Source organism: Culex pipiens, chromosome 1, assembly GCF_016801865.2.
Source record: "Culex pipiens pallens isolate TS chromosome 1, TS_CPP_V2, whole genome shotgun sequence".
NCBI classification, from domain to species: domain Eukaryota; kingdom Metazoa; phylum Arthropoda; class Insecta; order Diptera; family Culicidae; genus Culex; species Culex pipiens.
The window spans coordinates 129,748,932-129,776,620 of record NC_068937.1 but is presented as its reverse complement, the minus strand read 5'-3'; the positions used below and the strand labels follow the sequence as shown (position 1 = coordinate 129,776,620).

At 39.3% G+C, this 27,689-nt stretch overlaps 2 protein-coding genes across 8 annotated transcripts in view; one reads left to right on the top strand and one right to left on the bottom strand.

The window, feature by feature from the left end:
* Positions 1 to 26,612, top strand: LOC120424246 (probable multidrug resistance-associated protein lethal(2)03659). The gene is made up of 13 exons (XM_039588310.2): positions 1 to 195; positions 8,679 to 9,148; positions 9,206 to 9,413; positions 9,832 to 10,054; positions 19,952 to 20,620; positions 20,675 to 21,153; positions 21,371 to 21,622; positions 23,154 to 23,536; positions 24,427 to 24,775; positions 24,830 to 24,980; positions 25,049 to 25,279; positions 25,341 to 26,058; positions 26,118 to 26,612. Exons 2-13 carry the CDS (start codon positions 8,817 to 8,819, stop codon positions 26,392 to 26,394), a joined length of 4,272 nt encoding a protein of 1,423 aa, XP_039444244.1. The 5' UTR covers positions 1 to 195; positions 8,679 to 8,816; the 3' UTR covers positions 26,395 to 26,612.
* LOC120424276 (uncharacterized) overlaps positions 1 to 27,689 on the bottom strand; it is a 120,125-nt gene that overhangs the window by 22,096 nt on the left and 70,340 nt on the right. The window lies entirely within an intron of this gene.

The window sequence follows — 27,689 nt, the reverse complement described above, 5'->3', positions numbered from 1 at the left end:
ATATTCGGTGCGGATTTCGCGTGTTTTTTCCGCGATACTCCCGTCGTCGTCGTCGTCAGTTTGTCGCGAAGTTCTTCGAGCAAGATTGCAGGAAGATAACGGGAAGATCTTCTTGACTAGAGAGTGTAGAGGCCTCTTATCGGCGTTTGTTGGTTGACTACAAGCTTTCTTCTTAGGATTTTGTTGCGATAGCAGGTAAGCACATTGTAACGAGAAGGTTTCATCCCTTCGGAGGACGTTGAGACACGCTTGCCTGTGTCATTAAGGAGAAGAACGACGACGACCACGCCAACTAATTGAGACCAATTGAACTGAGTCGATTGGACTTAATGGGAACCCGCATGGCGCGGCACATTCTTCACGGTCTGGACCAATCGTCGATTATCACCAGTTTGACAGTGAACTTCTAAAAATTGTGTGATTTCAACGAGCAGTGCTACTATCAACCACGTTGTCTGAAACGCTGGATGTTGCGCAGCACAAACAGTATTGATTAGTGAGAGTGAAGATTCTTCGAGTTCGTTCATTCAATCATTATGACATTGATATAGTGTTAACAATCGATTTGATTTTGGTGAGCACTTTGAAGAAAACCAAATAAGTATCGATATGTCACCCTGAAGATGACTAGAAAGTTGGCCGAAACGTATAAGTGATAATGCACACGTGTTTGTAACCACTCGTTGACGCAAACTCTGCACTAAATTGTTGCAAAACTTGCACTAAACGTTCGGTTCGGGTGCAGAACCGCGCGCAAAGCGGCGCGTGACGCAACAAAATACTGTAATATTTACAAACAACCTTGACCGTTATCAGTTTGCGCGTTCGCGGTCAGCGTCGGATCGTGTTTCAATAGAAAGTTAGGTTCATCGCCGACGAGCGATCACTTTTCGCCAATCATCATCATTCTTGTGTTTGTGATGGCGGAATCGGCGATTGTTTATGTTTTGCTTTTTACGGTTTCGGGTTGTTGTGTATTGCGCACATGGCACAGCGCACATTGCGACCGTTTCTGTTTGTACAAACACCACAATACCTTCGGTTATTGATGGTTTGGGGCAGTTTGCCAACGCAAGTGTTTTAGTTATTTGATATTTTTAGAATCATGTTATTTTTCTCAATTGAAATAATTAACCTAGAAAATTTATTCACTTTATTGTTTCCGTAAATAATCTCGAAATAGAAAGAGCCGTCTCGCGAAATTAAACCACTGGAACCTTGACTCTTCTCAGCTGAGTTCAGGCGCGAGGAGATTATTTCTTTTTCGACATTGGCATTGGGGAGAACGCCGTGTCCGCGGTCAGCGACGTAATCTTTGAGACAAACCAGTGTGAGCCGGTATTGGGGAAAACGGCCATGCCATCATGTGTCTCGTGATGAATGAGCTTCTAATGGTGTATACTGCGTGGGTGGAGGCGAATGACTTGTGGAATCGCGTCTAATGTTTATTTTTGTTTAGATTTTTAAACATTTTGCATCCATGTTTTTTTTTTTCAATTTTCAACAATTTTATTGGAGATTTTTGTTGTTGAACTTTGTGAGTAGTATCATAACTAGTTCGTCCATACATAACTTCATTTAGTTTTGATAACTGTCCGTTAGGGTGCCCAGAAAAAATAACCACAAGCGGAAAACGGTAGTGTGGGTTATTTTGAGCATCTGTGTAAATTTTGATCGAAATTGTTTAAGATTAACCCATTTATATCCGAGCCTAACGTTGGTGAAAAAAAAAGTTATTCATACAAAAATTACGCTAATAAATTATCGCTAATAACCTTTTAGGATTGAGTTTAAAAGCTTTGACATGTTCGACAAACTTGTAGAAATTAAATTCCAATAAAAATCTCACTTTTGAGAATATTTTGATGGAAATAGCGCGCCCTGTAGACAAAACCATAATAAATTTGAGTTTTTCATAAATTTTTCTTGATTTTTCCCATACAAACTTCATTTTGCGTTTCTTACAGAGTTTTGATTACTCTTCGTCTATGTTGAAAACGGAATCTTGATCAAGTTGGTGTCTTTGACAAAGTTGTAGAAAATGGTGATTCAAATTTGTTTTCGATTTAAGTACAGGGCTGAATTGTATGGGTGTACATTTTTGCGACGAAGTTTTGATATTGCTTGAGCTTTGTACAGGCTCTACAAATTAAAAAATCTGTCCCGGCAAAAGATCCTAAAAAGTCTGTATTTGGCTCTGCTACCCCTACCTGTGAAACATCTTTTTGAAATAAGAATTTCCTTTTGCTTTCCGCTTCAATAATTGTAAAATAGAACATAGGCCACACCCTTTTCCTACTGCAATCCAAATCGAGCTTCTCAATCCCATTTGGCAATCAGAATTAGTTGATTTGAATAATGCCAACAAAACCAATGTAAATTAATGAATCTAATGTAAATATACTTCATTTATAATAATAATTATTGGTACATGATAAATAATGTAAATTTACAGGATTTTTTTTTCTGTATAGCTCAAAAAAGCTTAGAGTTCTTTTTGCAGTGTTGCCAATTTAAAAAAAATATATGTTTCGAAAACAATAAAAAATTGGTTCTATTTTTAATATATAAAATCAAATTTCTACCAAAAAAATGAGAAAATGCACCGCTTTCACGTTGTAGTTTTCGGCAAATCGTTGCTTGTGTGCTATCTTGTGCCATTTAAAAAAAAATGGACGGTCGAGAAAATTTTCTACAATTTCCCTTTTATGATTTTGGGGAAGAAATACAGCCTCTTAAAGTTTATTTTTTGTGAAAAACATCAAACTTCAGTGCAAAAAATGCCCTTATAGCAACATAAAACATAATAAAAAATGCTAACACAGCCAAATATCAAAAAACTTACAGTGCCTTGGTGATGTCTTGACTTTCTCTAAAGCCCAGTGTTTCTCATCCTTTTGCGATCCATTCCACCCTTGACTGATTTGCAAGAACTTCACCCTCCCCCCCCCCCCCCCCCCTTTTAATTTACTGGTATCAATGCACAAATGAGCAACTCTCTACGAAATCGGCTGATTTCGACCATAATTATTTTTTGTATTTTTTGATTTGGCTCAAACTTTGTGGGGGCCTTTCCTATGACCAAATAAGCTATTTTGTGTGACCATTTCTGAAAATATTTTAATTGAAAAAATTAAGAAAATTTTCTATAAAATTGTCTAAGAGACATTGAAGATTGGACCTCGGGTTACTGAGATACAGCCACTTTAAGAAAAAGAAACACAAAAATTTAAATTTTCTAAGTCTCACCTAAACAACCCATCATTTTCTAATGTCGATATCTCAGCAACTAATGGTCCGATTTTCAATGTTAATACATGAAACATTCGTGAAATTTTCCGATCTTTTCGAAAAAAATATTTTGAATATTTAAATCAATACTAACATTTAAAAAGGGCCAAACATTGAATATTACGCCCATTTAAAATGCTACACCCAAAATTCAGAGTCGAGATAATCGTTATCTCAAAATTTATTGAGGGCTCAGTGCCAAAATCGATAGAATAATGGTACCAACTCACACCATCATAACAAATGAGTTCATTCGTTAGTTGAATCAATAAATCTCCAACAAGTGTCATACATCGACTTCTGACTTCTCCTTGGTCACCAAGCTGTGGTGGCCGAGGCAGCTAAGTCATTGGATTGGTTTGTCAAAGGTCTCTGGTTCGATTCCCGTTGTCGACACTTATGGTTTTTTGTTTGACGGATGAACTTTTTTTGCAAATGAACCTCGAGAGAATAGTTCTATCGCCCATCTCGAGCTGTGTTCTCTGCGTCCGTGAATGGTACCACTATTCTCTCGACTCGAGACCATCATTCTCTCAGACTAGCGCTGCCAGTTTTGGGTGTAGTCACTATTTTTAAAAATCGAAAAACTGCAAATATTTCGCTAAAATAAAACTTTCGGTGGCTATATCTTGAAAACAGAGCCTTTTGTAAAAAATCCGTAAATACTTTTCGATTTGAAATTCAATTTTGCATTAAAAAATTACGTCAAATTTGTTTTTGCATAAAATTTCGATTTTTTCCAAAAATCACAATTTTTTCAAAAAAATCATGACTCGGCTGCAGATTTTTTGACCATGCTTCTCTATGGCTCAAAAGTTGCGGGTTTTTGTCCCCTAAAACATATCAAAAATTCTCGAAAATCAAAAAAATATGTATTTTGGGAAATTGAGTTTTTGTGAAAAAAAAGTTGATTAAAAAATCTGCAATTTTTTTCCGTGTACCTATTTTTTCTCAATAGTCCTCAACAATACCTACAACTTTGCCGAAGACACCAAATTGATCAGAAAATTCACTTAAAAGTTACAGCTGTTTGAATATGTAAGTACCATTTTTGTATGGACACCTGCCAAAATTGTATGGAGACTTGTATGGGTGAACCAATGACACAAAATAACTTCTTTGGTCATAGGGAAGGCCCCCACAAAGTTTGAGCCAAATCAAAAAATACAAATAAAATCCATTTCCGGTTTTGGTAGAGAATTGCTCAATTAATTTTTCTTTAATTAATTTTTTTTAGGTTTATAGAAAGAGGGTGTATCCCATTTGGCATAAAGCCATTTGGCATAATGCCGTTTGGCATAACGCCGTTTGGCATAATGCCGTTTGGCATAATGGACGTTTGGCATAACGGTCATTTGGCATAATGGCCATTTGGCATAATGGTCATTTGGCATAATGGTATTAAATTTTCAAAATTATGTCAATTCCATAGACTGGGATCAATCGGCACTACAGTTTGAATGAGGACAGCAGTTTTTAGTACATTTTAAAAGCTTAACATTTAGAAAACGATGCACTTTTTTGAATGTTATAGAATTTATAACACTTCTTCAGTTCTTCAGGCAGCTTGCTTGCCCACTGAGAATTTTGGCTCGAGCCATGAGTCGATCTGGTTCGAGATCGAGCCCGAATCGAGTCGAGGCTCAAGCAAAATTCTCAGTGGGTGGTTACATGAGAGTAGGCTGCCTCAATATTTTCTGCAGTAGCAGCAAGTGCTGGCCGAAGAGCTTAAAGAAAAAGTTGATGTTTTCAGCGGTGGTGTTATAAAATCTGTAACATTCTTAATATTTGACGGATCTTGGCACACTCTTCGGTTCCTTGGTTGTTCCTGGGTTGCTCCCTGGAACACGAACTATGAGGTCAAATTCAATAATCAATAAGGGACTAAAAACTCAAAACCAAAACGCACCGATTATACGGGTTTAAATCCCATTTAAATTTCAAAGTCAAAGCGCCAGGTCCTGTCACAATCAATCAAGCTCATATTTGGGATTCGGGCTTTGTGCATCTAGGGAATCATGACCTGAAATGAACGCAAAATTCGCTCATTTTGTTACATCCTACCAATATATACTCATTCATATTACAGGGTAAATATTAATTGAATATTTTATCAGCAAGTGGCGCTACTTCCATTCAAATATACACAAAACTGAGATTTTTATTTGAAATGTAAACACGAATGTAAAGCATTCCACTTTGTCATATACGTAGAAACATATTCACCGTCTTCAGCTTTGGATCTAACCCAAAAAAGCTGCGGGTCATTTTTTTCTGAACTTTCAACTGCTGACTCAAGGTTTATATTTCCTTTAAAGAAGGGGACACTTTGTAGACTTGTGACAACTGCTGATAAAAGTTGAATTTTCTTCATTAAAAAGGGAATAATGCGCTTCAGCGGTGGTCACAACTCAAGCGAGTTTTCCCTTCCTTTACAAATATTCACCTATATCAGCAGTCAAGAGGGCTTTTGTTAATTGGATTTGGTTAACCGCGGTGGATTTTCTTGAAATAATTCGAACTGTCAAAAATCCACCAAAACATCTACCACATTGATCACACAAAAAACTGTGGTAGAAAAATATCCACCGGTAGATCCTTTGGTGGATTTTTGACAGTTCGAAATATTTCAAGAAAATCCACCGCGGTTAACCAAATCAAATTAACAAAAGCCCTAAGGAGTTTTCCCTTCTTTAAAGAAGGGAAAATTCAACTTGTATCAGCAGTCAAGAGATTTTTCCCTTCTTTAAAGAAGGGAAAGTTCAACTCATGTTAGTAGTTATCTCAAATCAAAGAAAGTTTTCACTTCTCAAAGAAAGGTAAATTCAACTTGTGTCAGCAGTCAAGAAAATTTTCCCTTCTTGACTGGAGAGAAAATTCAAACATATAGGGATAATTCAACTCGTGTTAGTAGTTATCACAAGTACAGATAATTTTCCATTATTTAAAGAAGAAAAATTCAACTTGTGTCAGTAGTCATCACAAGTCAGTGAGATTTTTTTTCCTTCTTTAAATAATGGAAAATTCTCTTTACTTGTGATAACTACTAACACGAGTTGAATTATCCCTATATGTTTGAATTTTCTCTCCATTAAAGAAGGGAAAATTTTCTTGACTTGTGATAACTGCTGACACAAGTTGAATTTACATTTCTTCAAAGAAGCAAAAACTTTCTTTGATTTGAGATAACTACTAACATGAGTTGAATTTTCCTTTCTTAAAAGAAGGGAAAACTCTCTTGACTGCTGATATGGGTGAATATTTTTTGAAAAGAAGGGAAAACTCGCTTGAGTTGTGACCACAATTGAAGCCCATTTTCCCCTGTTTAATGAAGAAAATTCAGTTTTAGAAGGAAAATTCAAAATTTTTTAGCACACAGAAAATAAATGATGGTAATATTCATCAGGAAATGGTGCCAGATTTTGAGTAAAAAAAAAAGATTAATTTTACATCAGAAATTGGTAAATATTCATCAGTTTCTGATAAATATTCATCAGGTTCACATGTTTAAAAAAAAAATTAGGTAATATTACTCAAAAAGAGGTGATATTCAACCAACCAAATTTTCAACTTTCCAAAATTCAACTTTGATTCTGTGCAGTTGTCGCAAGCTTAGAAAGTGTCCCTTTCTTTAAAGGAAGTATTTACCTTCATAAATGTCGAACATATTTGGCTCAATCTAGGGGTCAATGGCTTAAAATAGCCCTGGGAACAATATTCAGCATGTGGAGCAACGTTTTGAACAAACGTTTCAAGTTCTGGGCACCCATACACAGAAAAAAAATGATGGTAATATTCATCAGGAAATGGTGACAGATTTTGTGTCGAAAAAAATGTCTAATATTACATCAGGAATTGATGAATATTCATCAGTTTTTGATGAATATTCATCAGGTTCACATTTTTACACATTTTTTATGTAATATTACTCAAAAAAGCGGGAATATTCAACCTACCAAATTTTCAACCTTCCAAAATTAATTTTTTTTTTGCTGTGTAGCCAGCAGTTTTTAAATAATCTTAAGGAAAGAAAAAAATCAGCTTTCGCCGGCAGTTATCACAACCTAATATGGTCTTCTTAAAGCAATTCCATTATTAACTTTATTTTGAAATTTTAACATCATTATGCCAAATGACCATTATGCCAAATGGCCATTATGCCAAATGACCGTTATGCCAAACGTCCATTATGCCAAACGGCATTATGCCAAACGGCGTTATGCCAAACGGCATTATGCCAAATGGCATTATGCCAAATGGGATACACCCATAGAAAGATTACAATTTTCATAACAAATTGAAGTGTATGTTACGCAATAAACTATAGCAGGTATTTGAAAACGTTTTATTTTAATTAAAAAAACTTACAGACAACGCAGCTTTGATTTCTATAGATTGTTTGTTTATTTCTAGATTAAATTTTCAAAACATCCTATCCCTCATGGGTTTCCTATGCAGATAGGGCCTTTTGAAAATTTAATCGAGATTTGATCAATTTTTCTAGAACAAGAAAGGCCACTATTCTAGGCTTCTTTTCGTTTAAATTACAATAAATAAATACATTTATAAAATAATAGATGTACAAATATTAAATAAAATTAATAATTATATGTGGCAAAAGACAGATTACTCTCAAAAATGTGAAGAATTCAAACAATCTTTAATAATATTTGAAAAACTTTTTTTTTCAATTTCCAAATTTTTTTTCAAAAATTGTTCTTGTTAAAAGGTGTACAAAAATCTCACAGAAAAAAAACCTGTCAAAAAAATCTACTTGTGTCCAAAAAATACAAATGCCTGAGAAATATTAAAAAGAATCATTTTATTGTTTCAAGAAATGTCCAAATTCACAGAAATTTAAACTTTAATAATTATTTTTTTGGGAAAAAAATGTTGTTATTACTAATCAAAGCAACTAAAAATTGCAAAGAATGTGTCAGATAATGATTTAAGACATTGAATTTCTATTGAACCCTCATTCCCCCCTAGAATGGCCAAATTCCCCCCCAGGGGGGAATTCCTCACCGGTTGAGAAACACTGCTCTAAACTAACAAAAAATACGTTATCTTACTCCATTCTGGTTATGTCTAATAGGCCGTAACAACATTGACTTTAATTTTTACCCAATTCATTTGTTCCATTTTAATTTGTCTTGGAAGATTTATTGAAAACTTTTTGTGTAAATTATGATCATTAATTCAATTTAGAAAATAAATTGCTAAATATTTATATTTTTTTAATATCTAAAACTTAAGGCTTACGATAGCTTCAGAACTCTTAACATTAATCACGCAAAGCAGGTTCCCTTGCACTGACCGCGTGAATATTTCCTGCGCTCGTAAATCCACCGGCAGATAACACGAAAGCATATCCCTCTTTATTGCAGGTCCATTATCAGCCACATCGCGGGCAATATTGTGTAATCCTCATTCTACCTCATCGCGCCAAATTGGCCACGAGTCGGATTAAACTCGCTCCGGCAGACTGACTGAGTGAAATGTCCAGCTAAATCACCCCGCCGACGATGAATCCAACCCAGTATGCGCAAGATCCGAGCATCCACGAGATGCGCCGGGAGGAGAACCCGGTGACCAAGGCGAACGGTCTGTCCCGGTACACGTTCTGGTGGCTTAGGAACCTGTTCCGGACGGGGCTGAAGCGACCGATCGATGAGGCCGATATCTATGAAACGCTGTCGGCTCACCAGAGCGAACAGCTGTCGTACCAGTTTGAGGATCGCTGGAAGCTGGAGTTGAAGAAGGACAGGCCCAGCTTTTTGCGGGTGATTGTGGCGATTTACGGGTGGACCATTTTGGCGAATGGGTTCATGTACACGACTATTGATTCGTTTTCGAGGTAAAAGGGATATCCTGAAAAGTGGATTGTCACTCAAGGTTAACATTGCTCTTGCAGAATAGTGCAGCCGCTGTGCCTTGGCGGACTGGTGTCCTACTTTGCCCCTGGCCAGACCACGATCAGCAAAACCGAAGCGTACTACTACGCGGGAGGAATTGTGGCCTGCTCGTTTGTTCCGGTCGCCGTGTTCCATCACTTTATTCTGTACATCTTCCAGATTGGCATGAAGATCCGGGTGGCGTGCTGTTCGTTGCTGTACAAAAAGGTATTGCCAAATCTACGCTCTAGATGTCCCTCGGGAAGCTAGCTCTAATGTACACGACATTCGGAGAGGTCTCACCATCAGAAGAGCTCATCCTGTCAGTCAGTTTTCGCCGCGTGTCCGATTGAATGAATTATGTGACGGTGTCACACTGCTACCGGTCACATCCGACACAAAACCGACCCGTGGCCTGGCGGTGTCCTGTCCATTTGGGTTCGCCATAAACGTGAAATGGGACTAACGGCTTGAATGAATAAGTGAGCAAGAGTCGGCGATTCTGCGAACCCGAATGTTGTATACAGGGATGTGCCGATTTAGTATTCTTGTAGAAAGTAAAAATTACAAAATTTCAGTTCACCAAATAGCCCAACGCCTGTTGAGATAGCTTTCTGATACAATTCTCCCGAAATTACCCCCGTAGGCCCTCCGGATCACGAAGGCGGCCGGAACGGACGGCCTCACCGGACAGGTGATTAATTTAATGTCCAACGACGTGGCCAAATTCGACACGGCCACCGGCTTCGTGCACGACATCTGGAAGGGTCCGATCGAGCTGGTCGTGCTCGGTTGGTTCATCTACCGCGAGATTGGCGTGGCCGGCCTGATTGGAATTGCGTTCCTGCTGAGCTTCATCCCGCTGCAAGGTAAGATGGAGTGGATTGTTGACGTTGACGCAATCGTCGAAAAGACCCCACACTGTTTAAATAATACAGTAAATTGCTGCAACCGAAATAAAAAAAAGAAAACCTTTCCCAAAATAGTCAAACTGCTCCAGCTGTGAAGTGTTTGAAATGCTCAAATATTGATGAAACGTGTTCTTGGTCGGTAGCATCCGATGTGGGGGGTTTGCAAAAGGTTGCCGTAGCTGGGGAAAGGACAGGTAATCCCAGGAGGGGCATTAATCCCGTAAATTGACACCCCTTTTTTTCTTCTGATGGATCCGGTGGGAGATGCCTCGGAGGTGCAAAAAAGGAAATTTGATATTTATAACTTTCTCGGTCAATATTGTATGCTAAAAGCCACATGTTTTCAATAATAACGGATTTAAAGTGATCTGCGAAAAATATAACTATTAAATTTATTCTTGAAACCTGGAACAGATAAAAACATTTAAAGCTAATATTCCTTGTGTTAAAAAAAACCATTCCTGTTAAATCTATTGAGGAATTCTCCCAAAAATTAACAAATTATTATTATTAGTTTTATTAAAGACACTTTAACATTGCAATGGCATTCGTGTCGTATTTTTAAATAAACAGAATTCTAATTCGGTTTCTAAATCTGTTCTTTAATCTTTGTGAGATTAAGAAATTTTATAACATTTTTTTCATTTTCGTTGAAGTTTGCTAAAATTGTCTCTAATGTCCCTCTGATATGAACAAATTGTATACCAAATAAATTTTTGTATTTTTTCAGAAATTTGATATCGTGTACTGTTTTCAAGTTATAGCCACTTAAAATTCATTGTTAGTTAAATACGTGATATTTTCAACCTATAGAAGTCATGCCAAAGCTTGACAATTTCTGAATTTTTTTTTTCCAACGTATCAAGAAATTTTCGCCAAATTAGTTTAATTTTGATTGGAGATTGGAACAATGGTTGTTCATTTGATTTTACATGAAAAAATTATAAAAGTTTTAGTTTTTCAACCTACCATTTTTTTCCTAATTTATATATTTTTTTAAATTGGCAACACTGCCAAATAAATGTTGATCCCCTTTTGGGAGCGTTCTTTTATTACGTGACGCAGATGGGAGGGAGGACGGTCGATGGCCGTGTTACGCCCCATACAACATTTTTAAAATTTGTACGGAAATTTTGTTACGAGGGGGGGATGGGGTCAAAAAATCCGATTTTTTCCGTTACGTAATAAAAGAACGGTCCCTTTGTAACCTATCCCCCCTACCCCTAAGAAGACATTTTTTGTCATCTTAACCCTTTACTGACCATTTTTTTTTTCCCCGAGTCGTTTTGAACTTTTGTTCTACGAAAAAACTTTACTTCTCTTGTTTCATGTTTTTCTTGTTTTATTTTTAGTATTTAGATTTGCATTTATCTGTTTAGATTTCCTTCCCATTATTCTACCATCTCCTATCATTACATTTTGCCTTTCTAATTTTTTAATGTTTTTACAGTCACTTTCTCAAATTTTGCTTGTTTTTAACATTTTCTACTCTAGAATGGCACCATTATCATTTAAATTGTAAAAAAATGCGTATAGGCATAGTCTGGTACACTACAAAAATTACTGCATAGTTAATTTTACTTAAAATATAGGAAATGTTAGTAAAAAAACACAGCCAAAGTTGACCCAAAAAAAAAAAAATACATGTTTTAAAACATTGGCAAAGTCACATAAACAAGTCAAACGTCCAACCCTAATTTTTTTGATTTTTTTAAGGGTTCCCCGTCTAAAGGTTGTGGAGGGTTTTTTCTGAGAACCTTTGCCGAAGACACCAAATTGATCAGAAAATCCGTTCTAAAGATACAGATTTTTGAATATATTTTAATAGTCTGTCCATACACAGCTGCCAAAATTGTATGAAAAGTTGTAAGGACGTACTAATGATTTAAAATGTCTTCTTTGGTCACAGTAAAGGTACACACAAAGTTTCATCTAAATAAAAAAATACAAAAAATTACCGTTGACCAAACTGCCAGAGAAATGCTCTAATCTAATTAACCCTCTAACGCCCAGAGCTATTTGCTTATCATCAAAATAGTAAATGGCTAAATTTTGGTTCAATAATGCAGGAAATACTTTACTTTGACCCACAAACATCGAATTGGTGCAAAAAAGTTGAACTTGAAGTGGTGCACCAGAGCACCATCAGGAAGATGAGCAACTTTTTTTAAATCACAAAATCTAGTTTTCTTCAAATCTATTGGTTCAGTTTTTTGAAAATGCTTCGAAATGTGTTAAAAACTACTTATTCTTTGCTGTAAGACCATATTTCTGAAGTATGAGTTACAAATTCTAAAATCTCTGCATTTTTAGGTTTCCTTGATCGGCTCATTCAAAAGCCACAAACAACCATTTTCATGAAAAATGAGGAAAATAATAAAACCATCGGTCTAATAACAATGTTTTGTCTTGTTTATGAATAGTCAAAACGTTTATAAACTTTTGTTTTGATAAAAATAAGCTTTTTCTGTAATTTAGAAAAAAGTGCTCCTGAATATTTAGTTGCTCATATGCCTAGGTGGTGCTCTGGTGCACCAAATGAAAAAGGTTGAAAAACACTCAAAACCGGTCCAAACTTACAATGTTAATCACAGGGGTTCTTGTCCAAGGTTCAAATGATAGCAAAACATTTTTTGTTTCATAAAATTTTATGTTTGGTAATTTTTACGGGCTTTCGAAAACAGGTCTTATTTATTTCCCTAAAATTGGCCCATTTTTGTTTACATTTCGCACTGTAACTTTGCTTGTGCTTAACCAAATTTGATGAAATTTGGGGAGATGTTAGTATACATTCTACATAAACACCTGCAACTTATAGCACCATGCTCGTAAATGACCATGAAAAATTGTGTCAGTTCCGAGATATTTGAATTCAAAGTTTTGGTGCTCTGGAGTAACCATGGGCGGGAGAGGGTTAAACACAAACACAGTCTATCCGAGGAAAGCATCCTGTAAGAATTTGTGATTAGAATACGCATCAAATTCCTTTTTTGTCTATTTTAATGATTGCAGTACGTTCGAATAACCCCGAACATGTATTGCATAAAAACAAAGAAGGCAAGTCTACTGCGTTGTTTTAACCGCAGAGACTGATTCTGTGAACGAATCACATTGCACAGAATTAACAGGGGAGGAAGGATGCGTGGACATACCGTACCAAACGCTCAAGTCAGTTATTGTGCGGTGTGCAAATTTGGCAAATAATTATATTTTTTGCGGGAAGAGGATTTGGCGAAATTTGTGGGTAAAAAATATTAAAAAATCATTATGTAATTTTCCAGTTATTTCCAAAACTCACGTCTTGCAACAAAGCTCCATACGTTTTTTTGTTCTCACACACACACACACATGCCACCATATAAACTGGGGCACCTTCCACATGCTTAAAGATACCCTAATCCTTCACACGCGTAAACAATTCGACAGTCGCAAATAAATTAGAAAACTCGTCCCTAATTTACGACCTGTCCGCAGTTGGCGTTATTTTCCGCTACTATTAGCTGGGAAGCCCGGTGCCTTTTTTATGGACTTCCCCAACCTCGTTTCTTAACTGTGGGCAGAATGAGTCGCGGGCTGAAACAGCAAAGTTGCGTGTCCATTGAAGGTTTACTGGAAACATTCGCTGAGGACCTCAATTTTGCACACGATTGTTTGGCACCCAAGCGAATATTCAACGTTTTCGTTTTCACGAGGGAATTTATTGTGTTCCGAATGGAGGCGCCTGGTATTTTCTAGCAGACAAAACTGTGTTCACTTTCTCACGTTGTGGCCACCCAAGAATTGCGGTGAGGGGGGGAAAAAACTTTCACCCGTGGGCCTTATTTTTATGAGTTACTGAGCTTTAACAAAGAAAATTTGTGCACCCTCCGCTCTTCCTTGTTGCGGTGGAGCGGTTTCAACCCGAGGAAGTTTACTGAGGCTGGGGGAAAACCGACAAATAACAGGGATATGCTTTCATAAATTTCCGCCCCATTGTACATTGCGGTGGAAAATGTGATTGAAACAGTCAATAATGTGGCAGTGTTTGTACCTTTGTAAGCTTTAACGGCCTTGCAGCAGCAGAGAAAAGCCAAAGGAAGTTTTACTTTTGCGAGCTTTCACACAGCCATAGTGCAATGACAATGGCATCCTTGTAAAGTTAATGTTGCTGGTTGGTTCGTAAATGTCAGCTTGAAGAAATAAAACGTTCAAATTGCTTTGCAGTTATTTGAGGCTTCTTTTCATTGGTTGTTGATGCCAAGTTTATATCCATTATTGTTGAAAGGAGCACAGTCCAGACTGCTTCTTAAAAGGAATTCTTTACCGAAATTTTACTTGAATAATCTATAATATTTATCACTGTCTATAACTATAATTTCTTAAATGCTTCAAATGGATCTGAGAATGTAGGTTAGAACACAATGTTTCATTTCTGTGATTGTTTTTTTTATCAAAAGCTTAGAAAGCTTTTTCCAATTTTCATTTTTAGACTTTGAAAGTGGGACATTTTTTATAAGTGCTGAAATAAATTACCGGGAACCGTAGTGTAGGGGTAAGCGTGATTGCCTCTCACCCAGTCGGCCTGGGTTCGATCCCAGACGGTCCCGGTGGCATTTTTCGAGACGAGATTTGTCTGATCACGCCTTCCGTCGGACGGGAAGTAAATGTTGGCCCCGGACTAACCTAAAAAAAGGTTAGGTCGTTAGCTCAGTCCAGGTGTAGGAGTCGTCTCCCTGGGTCCTGTCACGGTGGAGTCGCTGGTAGGCAGTTGGACTAACAATCCAAAGGTCATCAGTTCGAATCCCGAGGTGGATGGAAGCTAAGGTGTAAAAAGAGGTTTGCAATTGCCTCAACAATCAAGCCTTCGAACACCTAGTTTCGAGTAGGAATCTCGCAATCGAGAACGCCAAGGCAATGCTGTAGAGCGAATAATTTTGATTTTGATAAATCGCCGATAATCTGCCGATGGAGGCGAAGATGCTACCAACACTATCGTCTTTCAAAAGTGCTCTGAAACGATCATTTCAAAATTAGTCATTAGGCCTTCTACATTTTTTTTTATTTTATCTTTGAATCTTTTATAACCTCCTGTTGTTTCTTACTGGACTTGATATAAAGTGATATTCTAACAAGTTAACGTGCCCAAAAAAACAACAAATTAAAAATCGCATTGCACAGAATTAAACCTGATTTAACCCTCTACAACCCAACCCCGCCTTTAGACGGGCTTCGATTTAAAAAATCGCCAAAAATCAATTTTCAACCAATTTTTGATCTTACAAAAGCATTGGAAAGAAGAACTCTTAAAATTTTAGAAAATTTATGAGTTGGAAGTTTTGCTTGTTTTATGTGACTTTCCCAATGTTTTCTAAAAATGTATTTTTTCAGGGGTCAACTTTGATTGTGTTTTTTACTAAAATTTCCTATATTTTAAGTAAAATGAAGTATGCAGTAATTTTTCTAGTGTCCCAGACGGTGCCTCTACGCATTTTTTGACGTAGACTACGTCTTTTTTTGTCAATTCAATGTTTTAAAATGTTTTCAAAATGCAGAGATTTTGCAAGCAAAATGAGCGCTTCCCACTCACGGACGGGAATGTCAAGTACCTATTTTGAGGGGAAAATCACCCGAGCAACGCGACCGAGTGTCGGTCGCGAAAAAGGAGGGGAAGTAGCGGGCCGAAATCATATATAAGAAAGTGCGCCAGTTTTCATTCCAACATTCACGTCTCAGACGTCGGACCGGCAGCAGCAGCAGAAAAGCTCAGCCCAGAGCAGCAGCAGCAGCAGGAGAGAGACCAGAGCAGCAGCAGCAGGAGAGAGAGGGACCAGAACTGGAAAAGAAGCGCGCATCGCCTTCTCTTCGTCACCGTTAGCCAGTTGCCTCTCGATGGCCGGACCGTTTGGATCTTTCGTGGTTGCCGTGGTTCGGAGTTGCCTCACTCCCCGTCCCTCGTCCCACCCGGGACGAGGCATCAACAAGATGTGTCGCGCGCATGCTGCCTTCCGCCGAAAAGCCTCTCGTGGGTCAAGCCGTGGTTGTGAAACAATCAGGATATCCAACTAGCTCTCCGCGAATGCGTCGTATCCAATTCCAAACTGTTGAAAGAGTTGCCCTCATCCCTCGTCCCACCCGGGATGAGGAAGCGAGCTGCAATAATTTCAATTTAAATTTCAGGAACAAATTTTGGTCTTCGGGGGCGACGGAATGCACAGCTTTCTGAGGTTGCTCTCGCCCCCAACCTCTCTGCCCTCCCCTCATTCTGCTCTTAGCATTCTTGCAAAATATTATCCAATACTCTCGTTTATCTTAAAAATCAATAATTATGTATTGATTCATGCCTAGAAATGCTAAAAGTTAATTAATCAAAATTTCAAAAAAAATCATTTTTTTCAAAAGCGTCGAAAGTTAAACAATTTGCTACCCGATTTGATTCTCACTAAACGCACACATCTAAACTTTACGTAGTCTACGCCATTCCGGTTATGTCTGTGACATAACTACTTTGACTTTTTTTTAAATAATTTGAATGATAATAGTGCCATTTTATAGCAGAAAAAGTTAAAAAACATGCAAAAAATTGAAAAAGTGCCTGTAAAAACATGAAAAAATTAGATAGGCAATAAATAATGATAGGAGGTGGTAGAATAGTCCAAATACTACCAAAAACAAACATAAACTAAACAAGATAAATGAAATTTTAAGAAGTGAAGTTTTCAGAAAGTATTCTTTAAAATCGAACCTCAGAGTTTGGCAAGTAAGCTTTAATAAATCGATTGCATTACGTGGGTAGAATCGAGAAAATAGTAGTTTATGCAACAAGCTGCAAAAAAGTCAAGTTTTGCAACAAATTGGAAAGTTTTCATTTAAATTCCAGAAAAAAGAAAACCATTTTAATTGATTTGTTTTGGGACCATCCATAAACCACGTGGACACTTTAGGGGGGGGGGGGTAAGCGATTGTCCACGCTCCATACAAAAAAGATTTTTTTTGTATGGACAATTGTCCACGAAGGGGGGGGGGGGTTGAGATTCCCAAAAAAGTGTCCACGTGGTTTATGGATGGTCCCTTTGTAGAAAAAACGTATGTTCACCTCTTGAATGTTATTTGCCATCAATATAAGTGTCAAACTCCAAAACAGTATCAAAAAGTATTACTTTTCGCAACGAGTGCTGAAAAGATGAACTTTTCAGCACTCAAATGGATGCTGAAATAGAAGTTTATGGAACAAATTGCAAAAAGAAGATTTTTTCAGCTTGAGCCGTATATTAATCCAACGAGGTTCATCGAGTTTAAAAACATATGAGTGCTGAAAAAATGCAGTTTTGCAACGAGTTGCAAAATAGTAGTTTATGCAACAAGTTGCAAAAAGAGGATTTTTTCAGCACGAGTCGTACATTTATCCAACGAGGTTCACCGAGTTGGATAAATACGACGAGTGCTGAAAAAATCAAGTTTTGCAACGAGTTCCATACAACATTTTTTGCAATTTCGACAAACACCCATTGAGTGAAATTTTAAGTCGAATTTTCATGTATTTTGTCAATAAATCGTTTAAATCAAAAAAATGTTGAAAAGTGTTACTTTTCGAAACAAGTGCTGAAAAGTTCAACTTTTCAGCACCGATTTCAGTGCTGAAAAGTAGAACTTTTCAGCATTTATTTTGAAAAGTGTTGCTATTCGATTCTGTTATTTTTGGTACAGAAAAGTAGGCTATTTCGTCGTTCAAGAATGACAAGAAAAGTATGTAGTTTCACGACGGAATTGCAAAAAACCTTTTTTCGAATGGAATGCTAAGTCAACTGTCCACGTGTTTAGTCAATTTACCGTTTAAATCAAAACTATATTGGAGAGTATTACTTTTCGATGCTAGTGCTGAAAAGTTCAACTTTTCAGCACCCATTTCAGCGCTTGTATTGACGAGGAGTTATTTTTAGTAGAGACAACACAAAAAAATCATTTCCCGTAATCGTGAATTGTGTTCATGAATTTGAGAACCACGAAGGAATTAATTCATGAGAATGGAACATTTGCACTATTCTTTATGTAAACTAATGTCAAAAACATAAACAATGACTTATAAAACCCGCCGTTTGGCATGCATGATTTTTTAAACCCGCCAAACAAATCGCAGCAAACTGGTGGTTGCTCAGGGAAAATGTCCTTGTCAAACATTTTCTGTTTGCATTTGAAACGGTTTAGATTTTTTAGGTCCTGATTTTAAACTAGACAGGATTTCACCGGAATCAGGACAAGTGGCCAATTTATTTTAGGAATCCGGACCCCTACTTTCATCACGTTAGTCTCACAAAAATTGAATTTTATGGTTCCGGATGTTGAACGGATTTTGGAAGGTGAAGTTTGTCCTGATCGCTTTGGTGCTTCAGTGTGAAAATGAAAAAAATGTTCTTCAAGGTCAAAGTGAAGATGAAGAAGAATAATGAATGGATGATGAATGATTAGTAGATTATGTTATTAAAATTATAAAAACTCAAATACAAACGTTTATAGAAAAAAGGGGGATGGGTGTTTGTATGTAGTGTTGCGTTCAAAATCCAATTTATTTCGAAATCGATTACACCTCTTAATCTGTCACGCTTGAAAATTTATTTTACGTGGAATTGAAAAAAAAAACTAGGCTCAAAGATTAAACTTGAAAATTAACTAAATGAAAGCATTGTTGTTTTTTATCTTTCTTAGAATGTTCAAGGCACTACTTTTATAGTTTTTTTCAATATTTGTTTTGCCTCGGACAAGACAGTGAGCAAAGATTCCGATTCTTTCAGTTTCCTTTGCATTGCTACTGGAGCAAGAATAGCATTATGAAAAAAAAGGTCTGAGGTGGAAGATTTGCTTTCTGACGTGAATTTTAGCTTTTCACCCAACCAAAACCCAAAACAAACATTCTTGTAACATATTAAACTCTGTCCAAAAGTGCCGTTATGTTTTCTTATGAAACGGCGTGCAAAAGGATGAGCGAGGATATTGACAAAAAATACATATTTATGGTCCTCCCAAGGGTCCTCCTCGATTTATCGCGTTTAATATTCAGAAAACTAAGCATTTTTCAATCTAGAGAAAAAGGAAATTAAGAATAACTGTGCCACCGAAAAATCACCACCGTTTCAAAAGAAAACAGAAAATGTTTGACAAGGACATTTTCCCTGAGCAACCACCAGTTTGCTGCGATTTGTTTGGCGGGTTTAAAAAATCATGCATGCCAAATGGCGGGTTTTATAAGTCATTGTTTATGTTTTTGACATTAGTTTACATAAAGAATAAACGTGAAAATATTAAATTAAATGGAATTTACTTTTTTCCGTGAAGTAGGCCGTTTCTTCGTTCTAGAATGACAGGAGAAGTAAGTAGTTCCACGACGGAATTGCAAAAAGTACTTTTCAGTCCCGTATTTTTTGGCGGTGATAAGTAGGTCGTTTCGTCATACGATTATGAAAGGAAAATTAAATAATTTCACAACAAAATAGCTAAGAAAAAAAAATCTTTACCGGTCATGATACATAGCAGCAAACAAAGGTCGTCAACATCGACGAAAAACGTAAATTGAAGAATTTTAATAATGCTTCAAAGTAAAACTATAAAAATAAAATGTTATAAAAAATATAAAATAAAAAATATAAAAAATAAAATGTTATCTGTTAAATGTGGAAAACGGAGCACATCAACATTTTAAATTTGTTATTGCAAATAGGATTTTTCAATAAATAATGGTATCTCTTTTTGTAATTTTTTTTTTCTTTGAATTTCTGTTATTATGTTTTTGTGTAAATGTTTTATAATAACGGTTTTGTTAAAAAACAGTTCAAATGGCAACCCAAATCAAATCTAAAAAATGTCACTGTATTCCTTCTTCCACAGCATGGGTCGGCAAGAAGGCGGCCTCGTTCCGTCTGAAAACGGCGACCCGCACCGATCGGCGGGTTCGCTTCATGAACGAAATCATCCAGGGCATCCAGGTGATCAAGATGTACGCCTGGGAGCACAGCTTCAGCCGCATGGTGGACTCGATCCGGCGCCGCGAGGTGGCCGGAATCCGCGGAACGCTCTTCATCCGGGCCGGCCTGCTCTCGTTCAACCTGGTGTCGCGACTGTCGATTTTCCTGAGTTTGGTCGGCTACTGCTACTTTGGCAATGTGTTCACCGCCAAGAAGGTGTTCATCGTCACGTCGTACTTTAACCTGCTGTACAGCTCGATGCTGCACTTTTGGCCACTGGCGTTGACTTCGGTGGCCGAGGGACTGATATCGATTCGGAGGATTGAGGAGTTTTTACTGCTGCCCGAGCGGAAACTGCTGGATCCGAAACCGACTGCCAACGGGAATCACGAGGGGGAAAGCGAGCTCAAACTGCTGGATGGGGTGAAAATGACCAACGGAGTGGCTGCTCGTGACAAACCGTTGAAGATGATGTCCGCTGTGGCGCGGAGTAAGAGATTCGTCAACAAGAAGGGTTTCGCTAGAAGAGGAGTGTTTATGAAGAATGGAACCGCTTGCTGGAACAAAGAAGCTGAAGGCGAACACATCAAGGGTGAGGTGAGAATAACGTAGAATTGATCATGATTGTAACTCATTGCTGTTACAGTGACTGGAATTCGGGACGTAACGCTGACGGTGGAAAAGTCCAAACTGTGCGCCATTGTTGGTCCGGTTGGAAGTGGCAAGTCAACGCTGCTACAGGTAATCTTGGGAGAGCTGGAGCTGGACGAAGGTCGACTGGAGATCAGTGCATCCGCAGTTAGTTATGCCCCTCAAGAGCCGTGGCTTTTCGAAGGATCCGTCAAGAACAACATCGTATTTGTTGAAGACTTCAACGACAAGCGATACAAAGAAGTGGTCAAGGTTTGTGCCTTGGAGAGGGATTTCCAGCTGTTACCCTTGGGAGATGAGACCATAGTTGGGGAGCGAGGAATAAGCCTGAGTGGTGGACAGAGAGCGCGAATCAGTTTAGCCAGAGCCATCTACCGAAAGGCTGATGTCTACCTGTTGGATGATCCACTATCTGCCGTAGATACCCACGTGGGAAAACACCTCTTCGAACAATGTATCAGGGACTACTTAAAGGTGGGTTATTCCAGCTAATCTAATGAATTATTCCTTCGCTAAGAATTATCGACACTCGGGGAACAATTAAAGGACGCCATCGTACGTACGCTAAAGTCTTAATTAATCGCGTTTTATCGCGTTAATAAAAAATGTAACAGATCGCAGAGAAAGAGAAAAAAACCAACCTCCCATTCAATTATCCGAGAGTGTTTTTGCTTCTTCTTCTTCGAAACAGGACAAAGTTTGCGTGCTGGTAACGCACCAGCTCCAGTACCTGCAGGACGTCGAGCACGTGGTGCTGATGAATGGGGGCGCCATCGAGGCCCAGGGACCCTACCGGGAGCTGCAGGCGGCCAACGCGTACCCACTGCTGGCAACACTGGCCCAGCAACAGGCGGCCCGGCTGGCCCGCCAGAGCGAACAACAGCGCGAACAGCTGGAGCAGTACGTGGACGGGGAAGGTGCGACCCAGGAAGGAGAGGACAAGGTGAGGGTACAAATTATTAAATTAAAAAAAAAAGTTATTTTTCAGATTGAGTATCCAAACTTTGAATGACAGTTTTTCAAATTTTGATGAAAATTGTTTTTTTTAACATAAGATTGATTTAAATCCTTCAAAACCTTCAATAATCATAATTTTTATCAATTAATGAAGCTTTCTAATTTTGTTTGATTTCATTTATTTTTTCTATCTTCAATTCTAGAGTTTTTTTTTATTTTGAAAGGTCCTATAAGCTATTGTGTTTCATATGTTTATATGAACTACTAAAAAAAAGTCTAGAATTGGTTAAAACTGCCATAAAATCAGAAAAAAGTCATCAGAAATAGATTTAAGTAATGTATTTTAGCGTTGTACAGAAAAAAAACATAGAGCTGAAAGACCCTATTGTTTTCGTCTCATAAAAAATGTTCATTCAGTTTTTATCATACTTACATTAGCACTTAACAGTTTATTTGAAAAAATCATTGAATTTTAAAACTTACCTGTAAAGAGAAGAAGAAAAAACACGTTAAAGTGTATCAAATTTATTTTTAGCATCGACAAAACTCGCATTGCAAATTTCCACCACAGACAATCAGACGTAACTTTTTGAAAAAAAGTTCATCAATCACAGCTAACTAGAGCCACCTTGTCGTGAACGCACGCACTTGACGAAATGTGTGGTGGCTATCAAATGCGTCCATTTGTCCCTGCTTCCACCAATCCAACCCTCCTTCAAAATTCACCACTGATACCGACTGACAAAGTGAGCAACTAACGCAATTGCCAAACTTTATCCATCCACACAAATAAATTCCCTTTTCATTACTGGCGGTAAAACTTCACCCCAGGAAGCCGTGCCGAAATTAATCGTGTTTCCGCACCGGAAAACACACGTGCAAACACGGGGGAGACGAAAAGTCACTGCCGAAAAGTTTCACCCACCCAAATTTATGCAATTTCATTCCGGAAAAGTTCAAATTGAAGGGGGGACGGGGGAAGGGAAATTCGATTTGTCAATTGAGGGTAAAGTTACACGATTTAAATTTCTAGATGGCGCGATACATTAATTGGTTGGTGGTCACCGCTTCTGTCACTGCGGAGTGTTTCGCTAGCGATGCATACGACGTGAAATCAAAGACAAACAGACGTAAAACTCGTCGTCAATTTGAATGATGGGAAACTCACCACAGAAATGTTAAATTCACCACTGCTCATAAACATGCATTTGACAGTTCAAACAGGATTTTTAATGAAAATGTTCAATGAACGTTTGTTTGTCTGAGAAGTGCAGCGTTAGCAGTATTATTATGTCATGACCAGATAAGCTCTATTTGGGAAGCGAAAAGCCTTTTCGTGTATCATATTTTTCTAAACACGTGTTTCCTGTGTTCAGAGATATTAACGTTGGCGATCAGTTTACGCTTCATTAGGGATGGTTTTTTTTTGTCGTTTCAGATAATTCATTTTCCTTGTTCTTTTTGAATAGCTTCTCCCCCAAACAAAACTCAATTGTTTTTTTTCTCCATCCCCACAGCCCCTCATCCCGAGTACGGTTCCACGTTTCACGGTTGACCGCATCCACGAGCCGTCCCCGCAGCCTCCGGCCATGCCGCCGGCCCACCGGATGGCCCACTCGCATCAGTCGCTGTACCAACCGTCGCCCTTCTCGTCCTGCAGCATGGTATTTGACGGATTCGACGACGGCGATGGAAAGCTGCAAAATGGCGGCGGCGGCGGCAAAGCGGGCGTACCGCAGGAGTCCAACAAAGAATCTCAAATTACCGGAACGGTCGGCTTTGCGGTGTACCGGAGCTACTTCCGGGCGGTCGAAAGCGCCATTCTGGTGACCACCGTCGGGGTGCTGTTCCTGCTGGCCCAGGGAACCATGAGTGGCATCGATTACTTCATCTCGCAGTGGTGAGTTTTTTTTATGTTTTGAGGTTATGTCAAGTGTTTGAAAACTGTTTAAAATTCATCAACCACTGAAACCACTTTCAATAACCTTGTTGTTGAACTCAAGTGGACGCTTGAAATACCAACCTGACGGAAAAAGGTTAACCGCAAAGAAGATTACAAGTGAGGGTTGATTGCGCGAAAATAAAGAGGTCAAAAAGGACGGCAACCTCTACTTCGGAGTTCAGCTCGAGTTAATATTTCAGATGTTCTGAGAAGGTAGCTCATAAAAATAAAATGTAATTTCCAAACAGGTAAACGCTTCAACGAGTTTTCGCTTTCGTAAATCTTCCAACAAAAAATACGCAACGCATGCCGCCATATTGGAAATCGTGAAACGTCAATGCAAAAAAAAAGTGCTGCCAGAAATGCGTTTTGACACGCATGGCTGTCCATCAAGAAAACCCAGTAAAGCTAGCGAATAAAAATCTATTTGCGACGCACTTGGAAAAAATGAGATCCCTCACCGAAGGCACTTTGACATGTTCCACTTCTTCCCCTTGTGAAAGGGACAGACTTCTGTAGGGATTATGCTAATTCCGAGCGTTGAACGCTCCTGTCACGTTTCAAAGTGATGGATACCGGGGCAATTCGATATGATATTCACTTTGCCCATGTCTGCTATCTCCCTTTGGGTGGCGAGCTTTCGCTAATGGTCGTGCGCTTTGAATAAAACATGACTTTGCAGCTTTGCTTCCCAGGCGAACGCGCATTAAGAGTGAGCTAAGGGATAAGATTTCAAGTTTTACGAGCTATCCTTGCTTAAGATAGAAATGAATTAGTGGCGACCCCACACGAGTAGTACTTTGTAATAAAAAAATGGCGACCATTTCAAAATTAATTATCATTTCTAGGGTCAACCAGGAGGAGTTCCTCAGCCAAAACTCGACCAACTCTTCCGTCCCTGTGCGGTCCAAGCTGGAGGGAACCGTCTTTGCCGAGCTAACCCGCGAACAGTACCTGGTCACCTACGCCGGAGCAATGGCCGTCATGCTGTGCCTGTCGCTCAACCGATCCTTCTCCTTTTTCTACCTCTGCCTGCGGGCATCAATCCGGCTGCACGACCAGCTGTTCCGGGGCATCACCCGGGCCACCATGTTCTTCTTCAACACGAACCCTTCGGGACGGATTTTGAACCGCTTTTCGCGGGACATTGGCTGCATCGACATCTTTCTACCGTCGGCCATGATGGATTGCATTTTGGTAGGGGAAATTATTTGGGTTGTTTTGAAGATCATATTTCAATCTTGTGATTAGTTCTTCGTAGAGTTCACCGCCATCATCAGCCTGGTAGCGGTCGTCAACTACTGGCTCCTGCTGCCGACGGCCGTCATGGGGGTGCTGTTCTACGGACTCCGCCACGTCTACACCAACACGGCCCGCAGTATCAAACGGGTCGAAGCGCAGAGTAAGTCCGAGCGACTGCAATTATGCCTAATCAGAGTGTGACGATAATGACGACGGTTCTCATTTCAGCACGCAGTCCCATTTTCTCGCACGCGAACGCGTCCTTCCAGGGCCTAACGACAATCCGGGCCTTTGGGGCGGAGAAAATCCTCGCGTACGAGTTCGATAAGCATCAGGACCTGAACACCTCGGCCTGGTATCTGTTTCTGGCGGCGACCCGTGCCTTCGCCCTGTGGCTGGAGTTGGTGTGCGTGCTGTACATTGCCACCGTGACGTTCAGCTTTCTGCTGATGGAGAACAGTGAGTCGAGTTGGCAACACTGCCAATTGGGCGGGAAAATTAATACGAATCAATTTTGCAGCGATGAGCGGAAACGTGGGTCTCGCAATCACGCAGGTGTTCAACCTGATCTTCATGTGTCAGTGGGGTATGCGACAGACGGCTGAACTGGAGAACCAGATGACTTCGGTTGAACGGGTGGTCGAGTACGCCGAGGTTGAACCGGAACCTCCGCTGGAAACGATGGACGAAAAGAAGAAACCGGCTTCGGATTGGCCCAACGAGGGAGCGATCAAGTTTGAGTACTTTTCGTTGCGATACTCTCCGGGAGGAGATCTCGTGCTGAAAGATCTACAACTTGCGATCGAACCAAAGGAGAAGATCGGAATCGTTGGTCGAACGGGAGCTGGAAAGTCTTCCATAATACAAGCCCTGTTCCGACTAGCCGTCAACGAAGGTATCATCAAGATCGACGGCCTAGACATTGGAGGACTTGGGCTGCACGACCTGCGCAAGAAGCTGTCAATCATTCCACAAGATCCGGTGCTCTTCTCGGGGACGGTCCGAGAGAATCTGGATCCCTTCGGGCAGCACACCGACGAAGACATGTGGCGAGCGCTGGAGCAGGTCGAGCTCCGCGAAGCGGTTCGTCGCATGGACGGAGGTCTCGATGGCAAGATGTCCGATGGAGGTTCCAACTTCAGCATGGGCCAACGGCAGCTGGTTTGCTTGGCGCGAGCCATTCTCCGAAACAACAAAATACTCATCCTTGACGAAGCCACTGCCAACGTAGACCCGGAGTAAACCCAATCAATATCCCAAGCTAATCACCTAATACTAACATTCCCCACCATTCCAGGACGGACAAACTGGTTCAGCGAACAATACGTAACCAGTTTGGCGACTGCACGGTGCTCACGATCGCCCACCGGCTGCACACCGTCATGGACAGCGATCGGGTGCTGGTGATGGACGCGGGTCGCGCCGTCGAGTTTGGCCACCCGCACCAGCTGCTCAAGCAGCGGAAGGGATTCCTGCGGAAGCTGGTCAACCAGACGGGGGAGGAAACCGCCACCGAGCTGGCAGCGGTCGCCGAGACGAACTTCCGCCAGCGAAGCAGCGCGCGGGATAGCTGAGAATCTCGAGTAAAATTGTTTTGCAATACACACCAAAGATCGAATAGCGAGAGACAGGGAACAATTCCGTACTTAGGCGATAAGCGTACTTCTTTTAACGAGGTTTCAATTCCAACCGTAATACGTACACACAATTTTCGTGTGAATTTTTTATACGCGCTTTGATATGAAAATGGCAATAAAGAGCGAGAATTATACGTCACAATTTTTAACCGGTTTTTGGGTGTTGTTATCTTGGGGCAGATCCGAACGGGCACGTACTCGCGGGACTGGCCGTTATCTTGATGGTGCGATAACCGATAGTGGCCTGTCTACGAATTGTTTGGGATTCGAACGAAGACTTCAGTCGTGGACTGCCTGTCGGCTGGTCAAGTGTTTGCCGGTAGTTAGTTTACTCGAGCTGTTTTGTTTTGATTTGGTAAGTAGCGATTTTGCAGTTCTTTGAAATTTATTCTAATTTTCATTTAAAAAAAAGTTTTTCTAGTGAACTAATCAATATTAATGTTGAAATGAAATTTTACAAGCAAAATGGAATAAAATTTCAACCTAAGAAAATTATTTATCAATTCAAAAAAACAACTTAAACCAGGTTTTCCAGAAAAATAATTAAATTTTTAGTGATACTCGCTATTACTAAATTTTGAAAAAAACAAATCATCAATAAAACGAGGCATGCAACAAGATTAAAAAAAAAGAACTATACAATTTTATTGCAATATAAGTGTTTTTCAATTTAATTTTTTACATTCACAATTTATATCAAAAAAGTAATAAGGTTTTTAATAACACCTCATCTAATTAAATCATCACGAGTTAAAAAAAAGTCCGTTCCATAATCACCCCTGTCTAGCATGATACCAACTGGTTGATGGCATCATCCTTGCCTGCACGCGCAGCATGTAGAAAACCATTTGAGATTAGATATTGGCCCGTATCGGCCGAAAATGGTTTCAATTGTGTTCTGCATTGTTGCAGTGTGTCTGTCAAAATTTCAACTGAATTTTGTAAACTTTTTTGGTTCAAAAAAGTGTTTATTTGTATTTTTACACGTAATATTGGGAACTAAGACTGGGGCCAATGCCAATATGACCATATCGTCACAGACAAACGGATCAATCAATCACTCCTCACTAGAGTGATCTAGTTGCGAACGCACGAATCGTATGAACTTTGAAAATTATGCGTGAATACAATTTCAAGCAACTGCCAAACACGGGCAAGGAATTGTGGTGAATTCAAATTTACAGTGGTGAGTTTCCGAACTGTCAAATCGATCCTTCAATTATTGATTGATA